The sequence below is a fragment of the Loxodonta africana genome, chromosome 11, assembly GCF_030014295.1.
Source record: "Loxodonta africana isolate mLoxAfr1 chromosome 11, mLoxAfr1.hap2, whole genome shotgun sequence".
Lineage (NCBI taxonomy): Eukaryota > Metazoa > Chordata > Mammalia > Proboscidea > Elephantidae > Loxodonta > Loxodonta africana.
Window position 1 is genome coordinate 10,971,357 of NC_087352.1, and position 23,558 is coordinate 10,994,914.

Here is a 23,558-nt window from a genome sequence, read left to right on the forward strand (position 1 = left end):
AACTATGGAAAATGATGTGGCCATTTAAAATGTAGGGGATACAAAAACAAATTAAAAAAATTCAAAATCCTGATTACAAATGTATACTTGTAAATAAAAAGGAATGTGAATAATGTAAACAGCTGATTCGTAAACATGTTGATGATGTACGTGGGAGATATATTTCATTTTTTTTTTAAATCCTATTAATTTTTACACTGTTATTTGCCAACGGAGTTTCTGAGTGCAAAAACAGTTAATGCACTAGGCTGCTAATCCAAAGGTTGGAGGTTCCAGTCTACCCAGGGGTGCCCTGGATGAAAGGCCTGGTGATGTACCCCTGAAAAATCCACCCCTGAAAACCCTGTGGAGCACAGTTCCAGTCCGACACCCATGGGGTCACCATGAGTTGGAACTGACTCCACAGCCAATTTTTTTTTTTTTTGCAAATAAACAAAAACAACAGCCTGGCATATAACAACCCCTCAAATGCCTTTTGGAACCTTCTAATCTTCCCAAGCAGGAGAAAACTGTGCCTAATCTTTGTGAAATGAGACGTCACTTTAGAAAACCAAAAGGCAAACTCAACTTACCTGGAGCTTTGTCATTTTTCTCTTCTTCCTCTTGGGGAAAGCCAGAGCTCTGAGAAGGCAGAACTGTCAAAGGGAAAGATGGTATGAGAGCTACGCCAGAAGCCCTGCTAGTCCATATGGCACCTGATGGAAACAGAAAGAAGTCCCTTTCTCTAGTTACCTACAGCTTAATGAGGAGAACAGAGGCTGGATTCTAGCTACCACTGAGCCCCATCAGTCAGTTTTCGTTCATAACAGCCTTAACCCAAGTGCTTCTTGTAGGTCCCAGAGTACTCCTCCTTTAACTAGATCTCAGAGGAAACAAGAAGCAGACAGGCAGTATAATGCATTAGGACCAAAATGCCCGGATCTAACTCCCACTTACTTTAGCCCTGGTGGCATAGTGGTTAAGAGCTACAGTGAGCTACGGCTGCTAACCAAAAGGTCGGCTGTTGGAATCCATCAGTTGCTCCTTGGAAACCCTATGGGGCAGCTCTACTCTGTCCTGCAGAGTCATTATGAGTCGGAATCAACTTGACAGTAACGGGTTTGGTTTTCCTTTTTTTTTTTTTTTTTTTTTTGGTTCTACTTAATACTTTCTACTTACTAACGGTGCAAACCTTGAGCAAGGTATGAACCTCTCTGTGCCTCAATTCAGCCATTTGTAAATAGAGACAATAATGCCTGCATTCCCTACTTCCTACAGCTTCAGATCCCCAAAAAAACCAGACCCAGTGCCGTCGAGTCAATTCCAACTCATAGCAACCCTACGGGACAGAGTAGAACTGCCCCAAAGAGTTTCCAAGGAGCGCCTGGAGGATTCGAACCGCCGACCATTTGGTTAGCAGCTGTAGCACTTAACCACTACACCACCAGGGTTTCCACAGCTTCAGATAAGTAGGTGTTATTATGCTTCATTTACCACTGTTAGTTTGTTGTACTGTGGTGGCTTGCAGGTTGCTATGGTGCTGGAAACTATACCACCAATATTTCACCCATGGTGAACAGGTTTCACTGGAGCTTCCAGACTAAACCTGGAAAGAAAGGCCTGGCAATCTACTTCTGAAAATTCATCAGTGAAAACCCTATGGTTCACAACAGAATACCGTCTGATATAGTGCTGGAGAGGCCCTGGTGGCACAGTGGCTACAGCGAGCTACAGCTGCTAACCAAAAGGTCGGTAGTCCGAATCCACCAGCCACTCCTTGGAAACCCTATGAGACAGTTCTACTGTCCTATAGAGTCACTATGAGTTGGAATCGACTCAACAGCAACAGGTCTGTTTTTTTTTATAGTGCTGGAAGATGAGTCCCCGCAGTTGGAAGGCACTCAAAATGCACAATGGCTGCAACAACGGACTTGAGCATTCCAAGGATCCTAAAGATGGCACAGTACTGGACAACATTTTGTTTTGTTCTGTTGTACCTCGGGTCGCCAGGAGTTGGAGCTGACTTGATGGCAACTAACGTTATGCTTCCTAACACCATCCTTGGAAATGTGCTTTCCAGAAAATAAACCTTTTAAGAAACTCAGAATTCAGAAGTGATGGCTCTGTACTGTAAGTTAACGACCCTCAGAAAAGTCTAATTCTGACTGGTTGTCTCACATAAACAGTTTATTGTGAAAGCTGGAACCTGTGTAAGGTAGAAACCTATCAGAGAAGGAAGACTCAAATACCTTTCACTAAAAACAGCAATAGAAAAGTGGTAAGACTGCACCCGTCAAAGGTGAACAACTTGTGAGACCCAGAAAAACAAGGCAGCCCCTTGGAATTCTGGCTCTCACAGGTTTCATTGTAATTGCTCCTTTTCTCATGATAGTTAAATCCCCATGGATTTGTTTCCCTCTTGCAAATTTTATTAAGCTGGAAGAGCCTCAACAAAGCCTCTTCTCCTATATGCACGAAGGTAAACAATGACAAATAAAAAACTAAGACACTAAGAAATTGTAACATGGGGCTATTAGTAATAACAACACACCACCACTAAGCACTTACTAACACCTCACTACATGTCAGGCACTCAGCAAAGCTGTGATCACAATTGTTGTGTCTCTCTGTTCGGGACAATCCAGAGGACATGCCCCAGATCCAGCAGGAGTGAATCCTCTCCTCCGCCCTAAACAAGGAGTCAGAAGGAGTCCGGGAATCCAGGCACAGTCCTGGGTCGGGTAAGGATCCGAAAGGAGGGCCGATGGCGCTGCAGCTGGCGCTCTGACCCCATCCCAGGCTCACAGGAGCTCCCAAGCCACGGGGCGCCTCTCTGAGTATTATGAAAGAATTAAAAGTATAACAGCCAGCATTTTACCACGTACTAGACACTGTTTTAAGCTCTTTACACATTTTATCTCATTTAAGTTTCACAAGAACACTATTAGGACGGCACGAATCCTTCTTGGCGATGAGAAACTGCGGCAAGGAGAGATTCGGTAAATCGCCCAATATTTTACCACGACGAAGATGCAGAGGTAGCTGTTAGGCGGGGAAGAGGGTTGGGAAGCAGAGAAAGCGGGAGACCCTCAAACCCGAGGCACGACGTGAGCCTGCCCCAAACGGAAGGCTCCAACAAGGGGACGCAAGTATGCTGCAGCCTCTGCTTCCCAACCCAGTCATATGATGGTGGCTGCGGCTTCTCTTGCCCGAGGCCGAGGACCAGGTCACCGCTGGCCCCATGCCCAGGCCAAGAAGGCTCAGAAGGATGGCGGGGCTCCTGGCTGACTCACCTCCCTGGGAGCAATCACGGCCCCGACCTCGCCTTCCTGGAGCGGAAGTACCTCAATTACACACAGCTCCCGTACTACACTTCCCAGAATCCCTAAGAAGGAAAGCCTTGAATCTCACCAACCTCCTGGACTACATGCCCCAGAATCCTCTGCGGGCCAGCATTTCCTGCCAGTTGGCCTCTGTTTTCGCTAAAGCCAGGTTGGGTTTGAGTCACTTCTCTGGTTCCATTTTGCTTTATTCATTTATTAAAACTCATGAGAAAATAATTACTAATTTTAAAAAGGAAAAGCGAAGCTTTCATTACGAAAATAAATTAAGAGCAAAGTTTTTCTTAGGGGAAGCAAAGCGTAAGAGAAAAATGGAGAACCTAAAATTGACATAAGGATGGCAAGATTTCGTCTCACATGCTTTGGACATGTTATCAGGAGGGACTAGTCATGCCTAGTAATGTAGAGGGTCAGCGAAAAAGAGGAAGACCCTCCATGAGATGGATTGACACAGTGCTGCAACATATGGGCTGAAACTTAACCATTGTGAAGATGGAGCAGGACAGGGCAGTGTTTGTCTTGTACATAGGTTTGCTACGGGTTGGAACCGACTGGATGGCACCTAACAACAACAAAAGTGAGGCCGAACTGCAATGGACACCAAACTTAACTCTTTAGTTACTACTGGTTTAACGATATAACAGCCACTTTTCATGCCCATGGACCTTGTAAGTAGTAGTCATTTCTGTTTCTAATGCTTTTTAGGGTCAAGGTGGATCCCTTTTGAAATGTGTGAAGCTCAGCAGACCGGAGCTGGAGCCTCATTGTTGTGTAGGTTGAGCATTCTAGTACGTGATGCTTCCTGGATGTATTCATTTTGTAAACTTTTGTCAACTTTTGCATTTTTTCCTTTATTTCTGTGAAATAAGGCTTGCAAGCATAACTACGGCTTTCCTGTGTGATAGCTAGGGAGCCCTGATGGGTTTTGTTTTGGTTTTTCTGTGTCATATTTGGAAAACCAGAGATTTCTCATGTAACCTAATGAAAAACAAAACAAAAAAACCAAACCCGTATCTGTCAAGTTGATTCCAACTCATAGGAATTGAATCAACTACATCTGTAGAAAGAGATGATGGAAAAGCTCAATATCATCCATCAGAACAAGGTCAGGGGGCCAACTGCGGAACAGACCATCAATTGCTCGTATGCAAGTTCAAGCTGAAACTGAAGAAAATTAGAACAAGTCCATTCCACCTGAGTTTAGAGACCATCTCAAGAATAGATTTGACATGTTGCACACTGATGACTGAAGACCAGAAAAATTGTGGAATGACATCAAGCACATCATTCATGAAGAAAGTAAGAGGTTATTAAAAAGACAAAAAAGAAAAGACCAAAATGGATGTCAGAAGAGACTCTGAAACTTGCTCTCAATCATCAAGCAGCTGAAGCAAAAGGAAGAAATGATGAAGTCAAAGAACTGAAGATTTCAAAGGGCGATTCGAGAAGACAAAGTAAAGACATGTGCAAAGACGGAAACAACCTAAGTTCCCATCAAGAGATTAGTGGATAAACAAACTATGGTACATACACACAATGGAATACTATACAACAATAAAGAACAATGATGAATCTGCAAAATATCTCACAACGTGGATAAATCTGGAGGGCATTGTGCTGAGTGAAAGAAGTCAATCACAAAAGGACAAATACTGTATGAGACCACTATTATAAAAACTTACAAAAAGGTTTACACACAGAAAGAAACAATCTTTGATGGTTATAAGGGAGTGGAGTGGTAGGGATAGAAAAACACCAACTAGGACAATAGGTAACTGGTGACTTTGGTGAAGGGTAAGACAGTACACAATACTGGGAAAGTCAGCACAGCTTGACCAACGCAAAGTCATGGAAGCTTCATAGACACATCTAAACTCCCTGAGGGACTGAATTACTGGGCTGAGGGCTGGGGACTATGGTCTCAGGGGACATCTAGCTCAATGGGTATAACATAGTTTATAAAGTAAATGTTCTGAATCCAGCTTGAATTTCTGGCAGTTCGCTGTTGATGTACTACTGCTGCAACTGCTTTTGAATGATTTTCAGCAAAATTTTACTTGTGTGTGATATTAATAATATTGTTTGATAATTTCCACATTCTGTTGAAACACCTTTCTTTGGAATGAGTACAAATGTGGATCTCTTCCAATGGCTTGGCCAGGTAGCCTTCTTCCAAATTTTTTGGCATAGATGAATGAGCACTTCCAGCATTGCATCCATTTGTTGGAACATCTCAATTGGTATTCCATCAGTTTCAGGAGACTTGTTTTTCACCAATGCCTTCAGTGCAGCTTTGGCTTCTTTCTTCAGTACCATCAGTTCCTGATCATATGCTACCTCCTGAAATGGTTGAACATCAACCAATTCTTTTTTGGTACAGCGACTCCATATAGTCCTTCCATCTTCTTTTGATGCTTCCATCCATGTCATTATGGTTGACTCTACTTTGAGGAGGCAGCTCTTCCCCAGTTGTCTTTTGAGTGCCTTCCAACCTGAGGGGCTTATCTTTCGGCACTATATCAGACAATGTTCTACTGCTATTCACAAGGTTTTCACTGGCCACTTTTTTCAGAAGCAGACTACCAGGTTCTTCCTCCTACTCTTGGTCTGAAACCTGTCCACCAAGGATGACTCTGCTGGTATTTGAAATGCTGGTGGCAAAGCTTCCAGTATCACACCAACATGCAAGCAACCACAGTACAACAAACTGACAGGCATGTGGTGGTACCAGATACTCAGTTTCCAAATATTTTCTCCCATTCTATGGGTTATGTCTTCATTTTCTTGATAAAGTTCTTTGATGCAGAAAAATTTTTATTTCATGAAGTCCAATTTTTCTTTTTTATTGTTGCTGCTTGTACTTGGTATCATATCTGAGAACCTATTGTTGAAAACTAGATCCCAACACTTTACTGTTACATTTTCTTCTAAGAGTTATCTGGTTTCAGTTCTTTTATGTTATCAATCCATTTTGAATTAGTTTTTATGTATGGTGTGAGGTTTGGGTCCAAATTCACTCTTTTGCATGTGGAGATTAGTTATCCCAGCACATTATTGAAGAAACTATTTTCCCTATTGAATAGACTTGGCATCCTTGTCGAAAATCAATTGACCGTCAATGGAAGGAAAGGAAGTTCGTTCTGGACTCTCAGTTCTATTCCACTGATCTATACATCTACCCTTATACCAGTACTACTCTGTTTCGATAAGCGTCATAGTAAATTTTGAAATCGGGAAGTGTAAGCCCTCCTACTTGTTTTTCTTTTTCAAGGTTGTTTTGGCTACTTGGGGCCCCTTGGAATTCTATATGAATTTGAAGATTGGCTTTTCTATTTCTGCAAAAAATGCTTTTCAAATTGTGATAAGAATTCTGTCGAATCTACAGGCCACTTTAGATAGTACTGACACCATAATAATATTAAGTCTTCCAATCCGTGATCATGGGATATCTTTCCATTTAATTGGGGCTTTAATTTTTTTCAACACTGCTTTATAGTTTTCAGTATACAAGTGATTCACCACCCTGGTTAAATTCATTCCTAAGTATCTCACCTCCCCAGTTAAATTTGTTCCTATTTTATTCTTTAGATGTGACTGTAAATGGAATAATTTTTTCTTCATTTCCTTTCCAGATTGTTCATTGTTGGCATATAGGAACATAGCTGATATTTGTGTATTGCTCTTGTACCCGGCAACTTTGCTGAATTCACTTATTATTTCTAGTAGTTTTTGTGTGGATTCTTTGAGATTTTTTATGTATAAGATCATGTCCTCTGTGAATACAGATACTTTTACTTCCTCCTTTTCAATTTGGACAACTTTACTTCTTTTTCTTACCTAATTGTTCTGCCTAGAGCTTCCAGAATGTTGAATAGCAGTGGTTAAAACAGGCATTCTTGTCTTGATATGTTAGAGAATTTCTTTTATTCTCAATATTAATGATTCTTGGCCTTTTTTTTCTTCAACAGTCTGCTTAGAAGTTTCTCCCTTTGTTTAAACTTTTCGAAGAATCAGTCTGTCTTCGTTGATCTTCTTTATTAAAATTCTGCTTTCGATTTTATGAATTTCTGCTCTTCGTTATTTCTTGCCTTCTTCTCTGGGTTTAATTTGCTCTTCCTCTGGTTCCTTGTGGTGGCAGCTTAGATGGTTGATTTCAAAAATTTCATGCTTTCTAATATAATCATTTAATGCTATCAATATCCTTTAAGCACTTTGGTAGCTCCATCCCATGAACCCTGATACTCTGTGTTCTCATTTTCATTTAATTCAAATTATTTTCTAATTTTTCCTCTTTGACCCATGGGTTCTTTAGAAATGGGTTGTTCAACTTTAAAATTTGGGGGGATTTTTCAAACATCTAGTTTAATTCCATTGTGGTCAAAAAACATACTCTGCTGACATGGATTGAATTATGTCCCCCCCCAAAACTGTGTGTATCAATTTGGCTGGGCCATGATTTCGGGTATTGTGTGATTTTCCTATATGTCGTAAATCCTGCCTCTATGATGTTAATGAGGGAGGATGGGCGGCAGTTGTGTTAGTGAGGCAAGACTCAATCTGAAGACTGGACTGTGTCTCGAGGCAATCTCTTGAGATATAAAAGAGAAAAGTGAGCCGAGAGACATCTCAAGGCAATCTCTTGAGATATAAAAGAGAGAAGTGAGCAGAGAGACAGGGACCTCATACCACCAGGAAAGCAGCACTGGGAGCAGAGCACGTCCTTTGGACCCCAGGGTTCCTGCGCAGCCAAGCTCCTAGTCTGGGGGAAGACTGATGAGAAGGCTGACAGGGAGAAGAAGCCTTCCCCTGGAGCTGACACCCTGAATTTGGACGTTTAGCCTACTTCACTGTGAAGAAATAAACTTTTTTTTTTTTTTGTTAAAGCCATCCACTTGTGGTATTTCTGTTACAGCAGCACTAGATGACTAAGACACTGCATACTTCTTTTAAACTTGATATGGTTTGTTTTATGGCCCAGAATATAATCTATATTGATGAATGTTCCAAATGCACTTGAAAGGAATGTGTATCTGGCCATTGTTAAATGAAATGTTCTACAAATGCCAAATAAGTCAATTTGAGTGAGAGTGTCCCTCAGGTCTTCTATATCCTTACTAATTTTCTGGCATGTTGTTTTAGAGAAGAGTATTACGTTCGCAAACACTAACATGAACTTTTTTACTAGTTTCCGCTTCATGAATCTTGAAGCTCTATTGTTAGGTACATAATATTTAGGATTGTATGTCTTCCTGGTGAATTGATCTTTGATCCCTGATAGTATTCCTTGTTCTGAATTCTTTGTTGATATTAATATAGCTAGTCCAGATTTCTTTTGGTTAGTTTTAGCATGGCCTAGTTTTTTTTTTTTTTTCATCCTTCATCTTTTACCCTGTCTATATTGCTGTATTTAAAAAGTTTCTTTTAGATGGCGTATAGTATATAGCTGGGTGTTGCTTTTTTTTTTTAATTCCATCTGACAATCTATGTCTTAAGTGGTATGTTTAGAGCATTAAAACGTAATTACTGAAATAATTTTATTTGAACCTACCATCATGCCAATTGTTTCCTATTTGTGCATGTGTTAAGTGTTAATTTCTCTGCTTTGCACTGTTTCTAGGATTCCATTTTATCTCCACTAATGGCTTATTAGTTATACCACTTTTTAAAAAATTTAAGTGGTTGGTCTAGGGTTTACCATATACATCTAACTTTTCACAGTCTACCTACAAATAATAGTACGTGAATTTATGTAGTATATTGCAGTATACTTCCAGTTTTTCTCTAACCTGTTTTGTGGTGGAAACCCTGGTGGCATAGTGGTTAAGTGCTATGGCTGCTAACCAAAAAGTTGGCAGTTCAAATCCACCAGGCGCTCCTTGGGAACTCTATGGGACAGTTCTACTCTGTCCTATAGGTTTGCTATGAGTCGGAATCCACTTGATGGCAATAGGTTATGGGTGTTTTGTGGTATTGTTGCAATCCACTTTACTTTCATATATGCTATGAACTCACAAAACCTTGCTCCTATTTTTGCTTTATCTTTCAGATTGATTAGAAATAAGAAAAAATATTGTATATTTACCTTCAGGTTAATCATTTCCAAAATTTTTCATTTCTTTTGGTAGATCCAAGTCTATTTCTGTATGATATTCTTTATGCCACTAGAAATTCCTTTAATATTTCTTGTAGCGCAGGTCTGCTGGTAATGAATTCTGTCAGCTCCTGTTCATCTGAAAATGTCTTTACTTTGTACACTTTTTTGAAAGATTTTTCTCCCTTGGGCTTAGAATTTTTGACAAGGTTTTTTGATTGAGAGCTTTAAAGTTGTCCCTGCATTGTCTCCTGACTTGCAGACTTTCTGATCAAAAGCCTACTGTGTCCCCCAACTTTGTTCCTTGTATATAATGTGTCCTTTGTCTCAGTCCACTGTCAATAGTTTGTCTATATTGTTCATTTTCAGCTGTTTGGCAATAATGCATCTAGTTTGTTTTTAAAACTCTGCTCGGGGCACTCTGAGGTTCTTGGATACGGTTGAGGTCTTTTATTATTTTTGGAAAATTGTACTCTTCAAGTACTATTTCCTCTCCATTCTCCCTGTCCTCGATGCCTGGGTTTCTAATTATACATGTATTAAACCATAGGATGTCTCATAGTTCTTGGATGCTCTATTCTGCTTTCTTCACTCTTTTTTCTTTGTGTTTTAGTTCAGGTTATTTCTACTGACTGATATTCAAGGTCTTTGACACATTCATCAGGTGTGTTGAGTTTACTCATTAGCCTTTCAAAAGCATTCTTTATGATACATGTCCTAGTATTCCTCATTTGACTCTTAATTTCCATTGCAGATCTGTTCTCTGCCCTGTTCACTATAGCCTTTAACATGTCAATCAGTTACAGAAAACTCCATTAATTCCAAAATCTGGGTCATATCTAAGTTTGGTTTTATTGATTCCTTTGTCTCTTGGCAGGATTCTTTTTAATCTTTTTTTTTTTTTACTGAATGCCAAATAACTAAAAAAAAAACTAGTAGAGACTAAATAGTATTTTTTGCCTGGAAATGGGCATCTGTTCTGCTAGGATGTCAGGGTGGGGCGTTGAATTGATCTGCTCAGGAATCGAGCTGGATTTGGGCTTTGTTGTTGCAACGGTTATCTTCAGTGCACCACTGGCTTCAAATACCTCTAGCATCACCTTGTACTTAGGGTAAGGGCTGGAGTGCTGGAGGATTGTTCTGTTCTTGCTCCACCCTCAGCTTTTGGCCATTCCTGTGTACCTGTGCCACATAAGGATTCTCTCTCCACATTCTTGCCCTTTTCCCAGTGTATCCTGCTGTTGCTTGTCAATAGGGTCAAGCTAGTTTGTTGATGAGGATCAGAGAGGTTCTCTGTTGTCCTGGTTTAAGCTCAGTCTCAAGCAGGGATAGATAAAATCAGAGACTGTATGCACTGTGAGGAGCTAGAACGACATAACGCTAAAATGAAACAAGCTCTTTCCCTTGGTTGTGAACAAAAAAAAGTAGATGCTGCTGCCATCTTGTGACCAATTGGAAGACAAGAGTTCACACAAGAGGACTGAGGTGAGAGAATTAAAGGAAATCCACATAGAGCCCTGAATCACCCAGACCTAACTCTTGCCCTACCTGCAGTTTTTTCATTTACGCCAACTAAGAAATCTACTTTGTTTTGTTTTGGTTAAGCAACTTTGAGTTAGGTTTCCTTGCATTCTCTTTACCTTGCCTTGGAAGTGATAACAGCAAAGATATGTATTAAAGGCCCTGGATTTCAGACAACAGTGTCTATCTTGAAATAGAACCTTGGACGCCAGGTAGAAACACTGCCTTGGTCATCCCATTCATCCAGTCAGAGGAATCATATCATGAGAAAGGATTAGTATCTCAGTAGTTGTTTATATTCTATTTTACAGACATTGCTCTAATAAAATTGGTAAATGTTCATCATAAATATTTTTTAACGAGAGAAAACCACTGGATACAAATGGTAATTTTTTACAATTATTGTGAATTATTTTCAATGCTCTGCTGAAATTCCCCAGCTGTTCACGCAAATGGACTTCAATGGAAATATGGAGAAAAATCAAGTACTAAATCTTTGACATTTATTAATAAAGTATTTGTCATCTGTAACCATTTCTGACACTTTCCAAATATTATAGTAAAACCCTGCTTGAAAACACAGGACAAAAGTAAAAGTTCAATCACATAAAATGTTATGTTCTGCTTTTGAGAAGTTAACTAGAAACAATGTTTATCAGTTTTTACTGTTAAAGCACACACACGCATATACACACACAGACATCTAAATGTAAACTGATGGCACGCTGTATAGAAAGAGACCAAATGTTAAGAAATTTAGCACATCCCTGAGGATGGGACAAAGGACAAGAACCGATCCCAAGAGAATCACAAGCAAATTCATGTTATTTCATGTTGCAATATTGCTTGATATTTTACATTTCAAATATTTATTTGAAGGTTACTTACAGTATTCCTTCTCCAAATACATTTTTAAATGTATTTTGGGGGGTGGACAAACTTAATAAAATTTTCAAACACTGTTTTGCAAACTTGTACTCATTTAACAGAAAGTACTGAGCATCTACAATGAGTTACTCAATGACATGGTTTTGTAGACTTAGCAGTGGACAAAATGCCTTCCCTCACAGAGTTACATTCTAGTGGACATGGATTTGGGCATGTTCATCACTGTACTTATAAAAATCCTAGCTCCTGTGTAGTAACTGATAGTAAGGTTTTGACCAAATCCCTGTGCAACACCTGTCATTAGGCTTCTCTGCTGCGTGGTCTCCGGACCATTGTGACTAATGAGGTTGGGCAGAAACATTACATTTTTCATTAAAATGAAGAATGAATGACATAGAAAAAGTAGAAATTTTTTTTTTTACTATAAATGAGAAATTTCCAGATCCCATTTGAAGGCTTAAAACACAACAAAACATGATTTTACAGAATTTTATTCCTGTACTGTGGATTCTCGGATGAGGGGTAATCCTTATTGCTGTCTTCACTTTTACAGAATTTATCACTACTATGGATTCTTTGATGAATTAGAAGTCCTGAGCTCCAACGGAAACCCTTACCACATGCTTCACATTCGAATGGTTTCTCTCCTGTGTGGACTCTCTGATGAGCTTGAAGGTTGGACCTCTGACTGAAGCCCTTTCCACATACCTCACATTTGTATGGTTTCTCCCCAGTGTGGACTCTGTGATGGGCTTGAAGACTTGAATACCCACTGAAACCCTTACCACATTGTTCACATTTATAGGGTCTTCCTTCTGTGTGGACCCTCTGATGTGCTTGAAGGCGTGAACTCTCACTGAAGCCCTTTGCACATACCTCACATTTGTATGGTTTCCCTCCTGTGTGGACCCTCCGATGTGCTTCAAGGCGTGAACTCTGGCTAAACCCCTTCCCACACATCTCACATTTATATGGTTTCACCCTCGTGTGGACTCTCTGATGGCCTTGAAGATATGCTCTCTGACTGAAGCCCTTCCCACATACCTCACATACATACGGTCTCTCTCCAGTATGAACACTCTGATGACTTTGAAGGTATGATCTCTGACTGAAGCTCTTACCACACTCATCGCACTGGTATGGCTTCTCTCCTGTGTGGACTCTCTCATGGGCCATAAGAGTTGAGGCCTTACTGAAGCCCCTACCACATTCTCCACATTTATAAGGTTTCTCTCCTGTGTGAACCCTCTGATGAATTTGAAGGTTAAAGTTCCAACTGAATCCCTTCCCACATTCCTCACATTTGTAGGGTTTTTCTCCAGTGTGGACTCTCTGGTGGCCTTGAAGGTGTGAACTCCGACTGAAGCCTTTACCACACTCCTCACATTTGTATGGTTTTTCTCCAGTGTGTACTCTCTGATGGCCTTGCAGGTATGAATTACGACTGAATCCCTTTCCACACTCCTCACATTTATATGGCTTTTCTCCAGTGTGGACTCTCTGATGAGCTTGAAGGTATGAACTCCGACTGAATTCCTTACTGCACGCCTCACATTTATAAGGCTTCTCCCCTGTGTGGACTCTCTGATGAACTTTAAGAACTGATTTATGACTGAAACCTTTACCACATGCACTGCATTTGTATGGCTTCTCTCCAGCGTCGACTCTCCGATGATCTTTAAATTCTGAACTCCACCTGAGGCCATTCTCATATCCTGTATAAGGTTTCTCTCCAATGTGGATTTTCTGAGGGCCCTGAAGATACGAAATTCGACTGAAGCTATTACCACATGCATAATGTTTGTATGGCTGTTCCCTAGTGTGGACTATCTGAAGGTTCTGAAAACGTGAGGCCAGGCTGAAGTCATTATCAGCCTCCTCAGAATTATACAGATTCTCTCCCATGTGAACTCTGTGCTGACTGTTAAGATTTGAACTACGAATGAAGCTCTTCCCACACTCCACACCTGTGTATAGTTTCCCTTCGGTGTGGATTTTCTGATGAACTTGAAGACATGAGCTCTGATCAAAGACATACCCATTCTCTTCATATTCATGGGGTTCCTTCCCAGTATGGACCCTAAAAATCCTATTAAGGTCTAAGCTATGGCTGAAGGTTTTATCACAAATGTTGCATCTACGGGACATCTCTCCTGTGTGAGTAAGGTCGTAAGTGTTAAGAGAGGGATACTGATTGAAGTTCTTACCATTTTCACATTTGCAGGGTTTGTCTTCTGTTTGGACTCTCTGATGAGGCTGCAGATGTGAACTCTCAACAACACGATCATCCCTATGAACACTTTGATGAATATGAAGAACTGAGCTATAGCTGAAGCCCCTTCCACACGGGCTGTACATATGGGGCTTCCCTTCTAAGTATAATGGCTGGTGAACTTCAGAGCTGGAGACATCACTGAAGGCTTTTTTATACTCATTACCCCAGTAAGGCTTATATCCTGTTTGAATTAAATCCTGATTAAGTAATGATACCTTCATGGTGTCTTTTCCACAATCATGGCAGCTGTAATTTTTTTCTGTTTTGTGTATTCCCAGATTGTCATTGTAATATGGGATCCAACTGATACCGTCACACTTACAGAAATTATTTTTCACAGGAATTTGCTGACATCGACACTGATAATTGGGTGATTCAGTCAGATACATTTTCCTCCAAGAATGCAGGGCTCTCCAAGATGGAAAGTCTTGACTTTTTATATAATTGAAACCATTCCCTTTATGAGTCAATATATAGTTCTCATCTTCAGAGATCTGAATCGGTATTCCTGCCCAAACCTGGCAGGAGGAATCATCTTGTTTTTTTAAGTGAAAATTATTCCCTTGAATTTTTCTCGTGGAATGTTGACACCTGGTTAATCTGCTTGCATCTTGTTGCCAGGTCTGCCAGGGGGAAAGCTCTTTGGGGGAAAGGTAATTTAATCCCAATTCTTGAATTCTCTCCATCTTATGTTGACTCCTGCTTTCTGTATGTTGACTCCTGCTTTCTGTAGGAATAAAGAGAATTCAGAAATATGGACAAGTGAGTGCTTTATTCAGTGATTTCAAGATTTTATACTTCAGTCATAACATGAAACTTGAATGAACCACAGGAAAATTCATGTCATGATCTCTAAGCATACTTAAAAAATCTTCTTTGGCTGCACCAGGTATGTAAGTTGGATCTATTTAATTCAAGCTATCTGTATGCTTCAAAATGAGGGCTCTGCTATACAACCTGGACAGGTGGTCCTGTTAAAAGGCCTAATAAAGCTGTACCCAGGTTATCACGGATTGCTTGGAGATCCCAAGAAGAAAACCCTCTCAAGTTGGAAAGAATGTAATTGCAAATAAATGCTTTTTGTCCTGATAATAACTTTTTCTTTTTTCTCTGCTACATGGGCATGATTTTTAGTTTGTTTGAAGGAGGTTGCATGTCAAATGCTAAATGCTGTGCTGAAGAAAATAAACAAAGGCCTTTAATATATGTTTGAGGCATTATGTAGCGTCTCTCTAATGAGCAATTTCTCTTCACAAGGATAATAAACTCTCCTAAGTCACTAGAAGTCGTTACCAGTTTTTAACTCCTTTCGAAAGCAGTTTCACAATTACCAAGGGCCACAGCATAGGTCAGAATGTGAAACTTTGTGAGGGTCTTCAACAACAACAAAAAAACACTAAAAAAATTTTAAAAGGCTGAGGAGGGGTAAGCACAGCCTTGTTTCAAGGCACCTGTAGGTGGCCTTTGCATCAACTCACCAAGCATGAACAAAACTCAAGGGACCCTGACTTTAGCCTGGGTCATTTTGCTAGACAATTACTTCAACGTTTAGGGAATGTGAGGCACCAGAATAGTTGAAGATAGGCATGTTTGGGTGGAAACAGCTTATCACCTAGTTATTAAAGCTCAGATTAAAAGCAGACAGATCTTCGTATCCTGATGGGAAGTATCCTCCATGAGGACAAATGTTTTAAACAGAGTTAAAGAAATGACATACATGCTTCTAACAGTTGGTAGTACATCAATTCTCTATAGTCTCCAGAAAACAAAGCATTAAAAGGGGATTTTTTTTTCATAACATGAATACTAACCTTTAACATAATAATTCTTCCTTGTTTATTTATGTTTATGTGTCTCTCCACACTAGGCGGTAATATCTATAAGGAGAAACACTTTGTTTTGTACTCTGCATTACCCTCGCTGCCTGTAACACTATCTAGTAAATAGCAGTTGTTCAATAAACATATAACAAATAAATCAGTTTGAATCATTTGTGAGAGCTTAAGCTTACTCACAGAATAAGGGCATTTACAAGTAAGCTATTTTTAATGGAAAAGGAACTGGCAATGCCGATTTTGCTGGAAAGTTGAAAGGCTGAGGAAGAAGCAAGGCCCACGCTAAAAGTGTTGCTGCTGATGAGAAAAACAATGGTGGCAAGAACCTCTTGTAGATGTAATGAAAGGCATAAGACCTAAGGTCACACACAGGTCTATGGATTGAGTCTTTTTAATTTTAAAAATAAAAATGGTTTATTTTTTCTTTAAGAAAATCTTACCTATAGCCTCATGCTATCTTCAACTTAATCAAAAAGGAAAAAAAAAAAAAAGGCCACACTGATGACTACCTCACTAGGCTTTGTGGCAATGCACTGATTGCGAGATGACACTTAAGACATGCCCATCAGTACTCACCTGGACTTAAAAAACATGCAGTATAATAATGCACATGGGGGCACAGTTACAGATAGACATAACCAAACATCTTGTGGCACTGAATTTCTGGGTTTGAAGGATTAGGACTACAGTCTTGTGGGACATCTCAGTCAATTGGCATATATAGTTCATAAAGTTATATTCTACATCCTAGTTTGGTGAGTAGTGTCTGGGGTCTTAAAAGCTTACAAGTGGCCATCTAAGGTACAACTATTGGTCTCTCCTCAGCCAGAGCAAAAGCGAAAGAAGGAAACCAAAGACTTAGAGAAGAAACTAGTCCACAAGACAGTCTACATGAACCACGGCCTCATCCACACTGAGACCAGAAGAGCTAGATGGTGCCCGACTACCACTGCTGACCATTCTGATCAGGGCCACAATAGGTTCTGATAGAACGAGAGAAAAGCATGAAAGAAAACCTCAAATTCCCACCCTCCCAAAAGAGAACTAGACCTACTGGACTGGTACAAACCAGAGGACTCCCCAAAACTATTGCCCTGAGATACTATTCTTTAGACCCTGAACTGAAACTAACCCAAGGTCACCTTGTAGCTAAATAACAAATTGACTCAACAAATAATGAGTATCACCTGTAAGTACTGTGTTCCTTTTAAAAATCACCTACACGAGACCAAACAGTCAACAATTACTTTAAAAAAAAGATAAGCACGTAAGGGAGCAGGGGAGCTAGATTAATGAAAATAGAACAACCAGAACAGAAGTAATGAGAATGTTCATGCATTGTGAAGAAAGTAACCCATGTCACTGAACAACCTGTATAGAAATCGTTGAATGAGAACCCAAACTTCTGGGTGAACCTTCACCAAAAACACAGTAAAATATTAAGAAAAAAAAAAAAAAGATGTTTAGTGACGTCTCTAACTTCTGACAAGCAAAGTTTTCAGTTATTACATTAATATTTTATCACCTAGAATGAAATGAAGGGACATACTATAGAAGGTATGTTAGATAAAGTAAAGGCTGCCTCCTGGCTAGATAATCATAATCCTATAGTTTATATGCACATATCTTATAGGCAGACTCAATATACACCCATAAAGATATATTCTAATGTTACAAGTATGAGTCTTTTGGGACTAACTTACTAGTTTGAACACGTGAAGGCAGCATGTTAGTCAATGTCCAATTTCTTACAAAGCAACTGTTTTAATATAAATTAGCATATAATTTATGACACAATAATCTTAAATACATGAAAAGATTAAACTCTTCCATTCACTAGTGATTTTTACAATGTGAAAAGAAGACTAAAGGAAGGAAAAAAAGATCATTTCACTTAGTTTCAAGTTCTTAGGGGAAAAAAAAAATCACACATTTAACATTAACTTTGATTTCCTTTAGTAAATGGTACAAAAAGAAACATCTTATTCTACATTTGTTATTTTCTTTCCATAACTCAATATTTACGGTGTACTTTACTATCAAAGGTAGCCATGCTGATGAGAAAACTGTGCTAAATGAAGTTTACGAATATACATTATTTGATGGAGAAAACAGGTAATGCAAAAGACCACTGAAAGACCTCATGTGAGGCAAGAAGGTTGAGAGTTTATTGTATCTTCTTAGTAATCCTGCTTTAGCACTTACTTAGTCTTTCTAAGAGTCGGGACAGCAGAAAGGAATACACTGGGAAGGAGAACTGAGATTAGCTTACAGCTCCTTCAGGAAGAAGAAAATGCAGGCCTGTGGTGACATGAGTTCCTTTATGTGGTCTTTTGTCTTTGTTCTTTGGAAAAACAGCTTGAAACATTATTCCCTTAAGCCATGAGGCTTTCCTTTGCCCTAGTTTTCCACCTCAGAGTGTTTTGTCACTTTTGTCCAAGTTGATTGACATTTCTTGGGTAAAGCTGTAAACTTGCTTTTGATACATTTTGTCTGCCCCTGGGCTGCAGACTGCCCTTGAGGGGTACGCACCTTGCAGGGACTGGTCACTATACTTATGCAAATGAAGTGACTATAGCCTACTGCGCAAATGAAGTGTCTACGGCCTACCAAGAGGGGATTGGTCAGTTCATGGCCCTGGAGGCAGGGCCATGCCTTGAAATTGATGAAGAGTTGGCTTATATATGCAGCCAACACCACAGAGGTGGGCAGAAATAAGGAAGAAAGACAAGAGAAGAAGCAGAGAGAGAAGAGGCAAGGAACCTCCTAAAAGAGCTAACACAGGTTGAGGGCTGTAACACCAAAGACAACAAGAGGCCCAGAAGAGGCCCTGTGGCAGAGGTGGTGGTAACAATAGAAACCTGCTCTTAGGAATGCAGTTAACAGAGTTGAACAAAACCGTTACACTAGTTATGAGCTGGGTCAGTTCGCAGTGGAGAGACCAATGGCAGGGAAGCTGAAGGGGGTGAGGCCTGGGTGGCTGAGAGGGGGCACGCACAGCCAAAATAAGGCGTGTCCTGAGGAGGCTGAGAGAAGCCTGTCCTGAGAGAGATGAGACGAGCCTATCCTGAGGGAACTGAGAGGAGGCCTGCACAGCAGGAAGAAGGGCCTGCTTGTCTGCACGTCAAAGAGGATCTGAGAGAACTGTCCTGCACTGAAAGTGGGAGGGATGTGCTCTCCACATCGGGGGAGCCTTCCAGGCTTTGCCTGCATGCTTCCTGATCCTGAGTGTAGCCTATTGATCCTGATCTCAAGTTGCACCTGCTGATTGCTTAACAAACCACTTAACTCTAAGTACGGTCTATGAGTTCTGTGCGGCCATTGCAATGAATTATCGAACCCAGCAGAGAAGTAGAGAGTGCCGTGGAAGGGACAGCTGTTGTCAGAACTGGTAAAAAGTCTGGAGTGTGGAGGTATACCTGACCTCCACCTCAAAGGGATCTGCCTTGGGCTGATCTTGATTTGCATTATCCCCCCTGAAGTTAGACAGGTTCTCACAGCTACTACTAGACCATTTTCACAGGGCCACAAAGATTTGCTAATCAGAACATGAATGTGCACCCCTGGTGAGAGGCAGCACTAGCTCTCTGTGGGAGACTTCCAAGGATTATACCGCGTGCTTACTGAGGCCAGAGAGTTGCTGCTTTCTATTCTCTTGCTCTGGAGAAAATCGAAATTGCCAAATACTTTACTGAAAAGTTTGAGTGGATTCAGATATCTAGCTGGAACCAGCAAATTACCAAAAGGAAATAGAACAAAAAGCAAGATAACTTGCAAAGGGCACCTTATTACTTGAAATATGGAGATTACTGAAAGTATCTCTTGGTTAATGAAGTCAATAACTTCAATATAGTGAGATGATGACATTGGAAAAGAAAAATAAATGATTTGCTATGGGAAAAAAAGAAAAGCCCAGAAGCCCTTTGTTTGTGGAGCAATGACGTTTCCTCCAGTGTAGAGGTGCCTGCCTAGTCCAATGGACCAGAAACTTCTCTCTCCATTCCTGCTGGGAATTTTAGATTGCATCAGTAACAACCAAGAGTCTCAGAGGGATGCAGTGTTAAGGTGAAACTGGTGAAGGATTACTTTTGAGAGGCTCATCCCAGCAACAGCTGTGGAAGGCTCCAACACACTGCTGAGCGTGCACTTCTGACAGAATCAAGCAACCAGTCGGTTCCATGAAAACACGTCTTTGTTTGCTTATCTGGACTGACTAGTTGGTTTTATGCAGACATGGATTCCAAAGCCTCTGTTTTACCATAAGTGAAGTGATTTTTCCTATCATCTTCCAAATAGAAGACAAATTTAGTGACTGGTGAAGGTTGTACTTTTGAAAACAGATTACATGATATCATTAGGTCGAAAAAACTTGAAACTTACAACCTGTAACGGAGCCCTGGTACCACAGTGGTTAAGCGTTCAGCTGCTAACCAAATGGTCAGCAGTTCAAATGTACCAGCCGCTCCTTAGAAACCCTATAGGGCAGTTCTACTCTGTCCTGTAGGGTTGCTATGGGTCGGAATCGACTCAACGGCAATGAGTTTATAACCCGTAACAGCGAGAGAACACTGCATAGTTTATGCACAGGAACCATTTGTCAGGCTTGAAATCAATTCAGTAGGCTGTAACGTGCAATTAAAAAAGACAGGATAGAAAATATCAGAGTGCATTGTGTGTAAGGGCATGCTGCATGAAACGCTTATTTCAGGTGCGCACAGATATGTATACATACATAGGTCTGTACTGGGCTGCGTACACTACATACTGACAGTCACGGCCAAAAGACTATGAAAACCACTCGATTAATGGTTCAGGAAGGAGCCCTGTGGTGCAGTAGTTAAGCATTTGGCTGCTAAACGAAAGGTCGGCAGTTCGAATCCACCAGCCGCTCTGAGCAAGGAAGATGTGGCAGTCTGCTTCTGTGAAGATTTTCAGCCTTGGAAACCCTATGGGGCGGTTCTACTCTGTCCTACAGGGCTGCTAGGAGTTGGAATTGACTCAACAGCAACAGGTTAAATAGTTCAGAAAGATGTAAAATCTTTATAAGACAATTATAAGGTTCAAATGGAAAGTTCAAATGTGAAAATTTGGAAAAATGTCAATAGGGAGGTGTGTATCTCTTAGTTTCATGCCTACATGGATTGTAGGTTGAAAATATAAGTGTGCCAACCCCTGCTCTGAAGGGTGTACTGTACAATGTACGAACCTGAAACTTAATGGAGGTGGAAAGAAAAACTATAGAATTAATTTACTTTGGCATTTTCTAGTTCCTCTTTTTTCCCACCCAGGACCATCCTTATCTACACAGTTGACAGTGGCCTTTGATGTCAGTCTTGAGGACTCAAGAAACATTACCAAAATATTTGGATTCTTCTCAGGGAACATCCAGCGCAATTGGCATAACAGAGTTTATAAAGAAAATGTTCTACATCCTACTTTGGTGAATAGTGTCCGGGGTCTTAAAAGCCTGTGAGCGGCCATCTAGGATACTCCACTCGTCTCACCCTTCAGGAGCAAGGAAGAATGAAGAAAACTAAAGACACAAGAGTAAGATTAGTCCAAAGGGCTAACGGACCACATCTACCACGGTCTCTACCAGACTGAGTCCAGTACAACGAGATGGTGCCTGGCTACCACCACTGACTGCTCTGACAGGGATCACAATAGAGGGTCCCAAGCAGAGATGGAGAAAAATATGGAACAAAATTCTAACTCAAAAAGAAAGACCAGACTTGCTGGCCTGACAGAGACTGGAGAAACCCTGAGAGTATAGCCCTCGGATACCCTTTCAGCTCAGTAATGAGGCCACTCCTGAGGTTCATCCTTCAGCCAAAGACTGAACAGGCTCATGGAACAAGACAAAAGGGGTGTACCAGCCCTGGGGCAGGGACTGGAAGGCAGGAATGAACAGGAAAGCTGATAATAGGGAACCCAGGGTTGAGAAGGGAGAGTGTTGACATGTCATGGGGTTGTTAACCAATGTCATACAACAATGCGTGTACTGTCTGATGAGAAACTAGCTTGTTCTGAAAACCTTCGTCTAAAGTTCAATTAAAAAAATGAGAAATAATAACAAAAAAAATTTTTTTTTGGACTCACAGAAACATCCAACTCAAAAATTCTACTTCACAAGTATACCCAGGTCAAGAGATTGATTAGGTACTAAAGGATGAGAGGGAGAGAGGAAAGAATGGGAAGATAAAGAACAGGGAATATGAATACAGAAATTATTGCCAACGCAAGAGTGTCTCACTTGAGGCTGATGCATAAGAACAGTCAATTATAATGCTGGCATTGATCATTTTCGATACTTAATTTAGATGACTAGCTATTCTTATCTATTAGGAGCCCTGGTGGCACAGTGGTTAAGAGCAAGGCTGCTAACCAAAAGGTCAGCAGTTCAAATCCATCAGCTGCTCCTTGGAAACCCTATGGGGTAGTTCTACTCTGTACCACAGGGTCACTATGAGTCAGAATCGACTCGACAGCAACAAGTTTGGTTTTTGGTTAGTTTTTATCTATGAATGCCCAAGGATTAGAACAGGCATTCATCACATGACAAACAACAATCTTGAGTATTCTTCAAGTACACTGGTTTATTCTATACCTATTAGCTATCTCTCGAAGGACAGGAGACAGGGACGTCCATGCACCTACTAACCAATTCATTATTTTAGGCAAAGAGAAGGGCAAGTCAAGGAACTGGAAGCAAAAGCATAAGCGACAGGTCTGAAGGGCAGCAATGGGGCAGTGCAGCTGGAAAAAACTGACTGAGCAAAAACAATAATGGAGCTGAAGGGACAGACAACTTGGGGTCTAAACGACCACTTTAACTACTCTAAAACTTATAGTATGAAATGGAAATCCACTGGAGAGTTTTAAACAGAGAAGTAACACGCCTCAAAGTGTGTCAGAAGGGGTCCTCTGGCTGCTGCGTTATTTCTGCACAGTACTCACCGGAACACTTATCTCCTCGGGTTTCTGGCTCCATCATCGAAAGCTTTTCCTCTCTCTCCAACTGGGATATCAGGTCTGGTTTGAAGGGCTGATGTCCTATAAAAAGGCAGGAGGCCAAATGGTTTTAATTTTGATGAAGTCCAGCTTTCACTTTTTTCTTTTCTGAATCATGCTTTTGCTGCCATATCTCAGAACTCTGTCTAAACCAAAGTTATGAAGACTTTCTCCTATACTGTCTTCTAGAAGTTTCATAGTTTTACCTTTTTCACTAGGTCTATTATCCATTTTGAGTTAATTTTTTGGAAGATGTGAGGCATGGGTCCAGGTTCACCTTTTTGCATGTATATGACTGAATGTTCCAGAACCATCTGTTGAAAAGATTATACCTTCTCCATTGAATTGCCTAGACACCTCTAGTACATCTGAAATAGTTCAGGACTGCTTCTTCCATACCACTTCAATAAACAAATCTATTAAAAAGTGTCCAGGATAACAATTCATGTTCCCATCCCCCTACCACTGTACCCCAAACTGAGGGTATACAGTTATATTGTGTATTTCTTAGCTACTTCCTTGATTTCTTTCTTTCCTTTTTCTCTCAATGTAGTTATGGTATTAATTTCAAATACAGTTGAGTTCATTTGTTTCATTTTCCTTCAAGTTTTAGTTTA

General features: G+C 40.4%; 1 protein-coding gene across 1 annotated transcript in view; it reads right to left on the minus strand.

The window, feature by feature from the left end:
* LOC100665670 (zinc finger protein 112) overlaps positions 1-23,558 on the minus strand; it is a 74,384-nt gene that overhangs the window by 34,146 nt on the left and 16,680 nt on the right. The window contains 4 exon segments of the mRNA XM_064293499.1: positions 573-635; positions 3,273-3,351; positions 12,305-14,822; positions 22,888-22,983. Of these exon segments, the coding sequence (XP_064149569.1) occupies positions 573-635; positions 3,273-3,351; positions 12,305-14,822; positions 22,888-22,983 (2,756 nt within the window).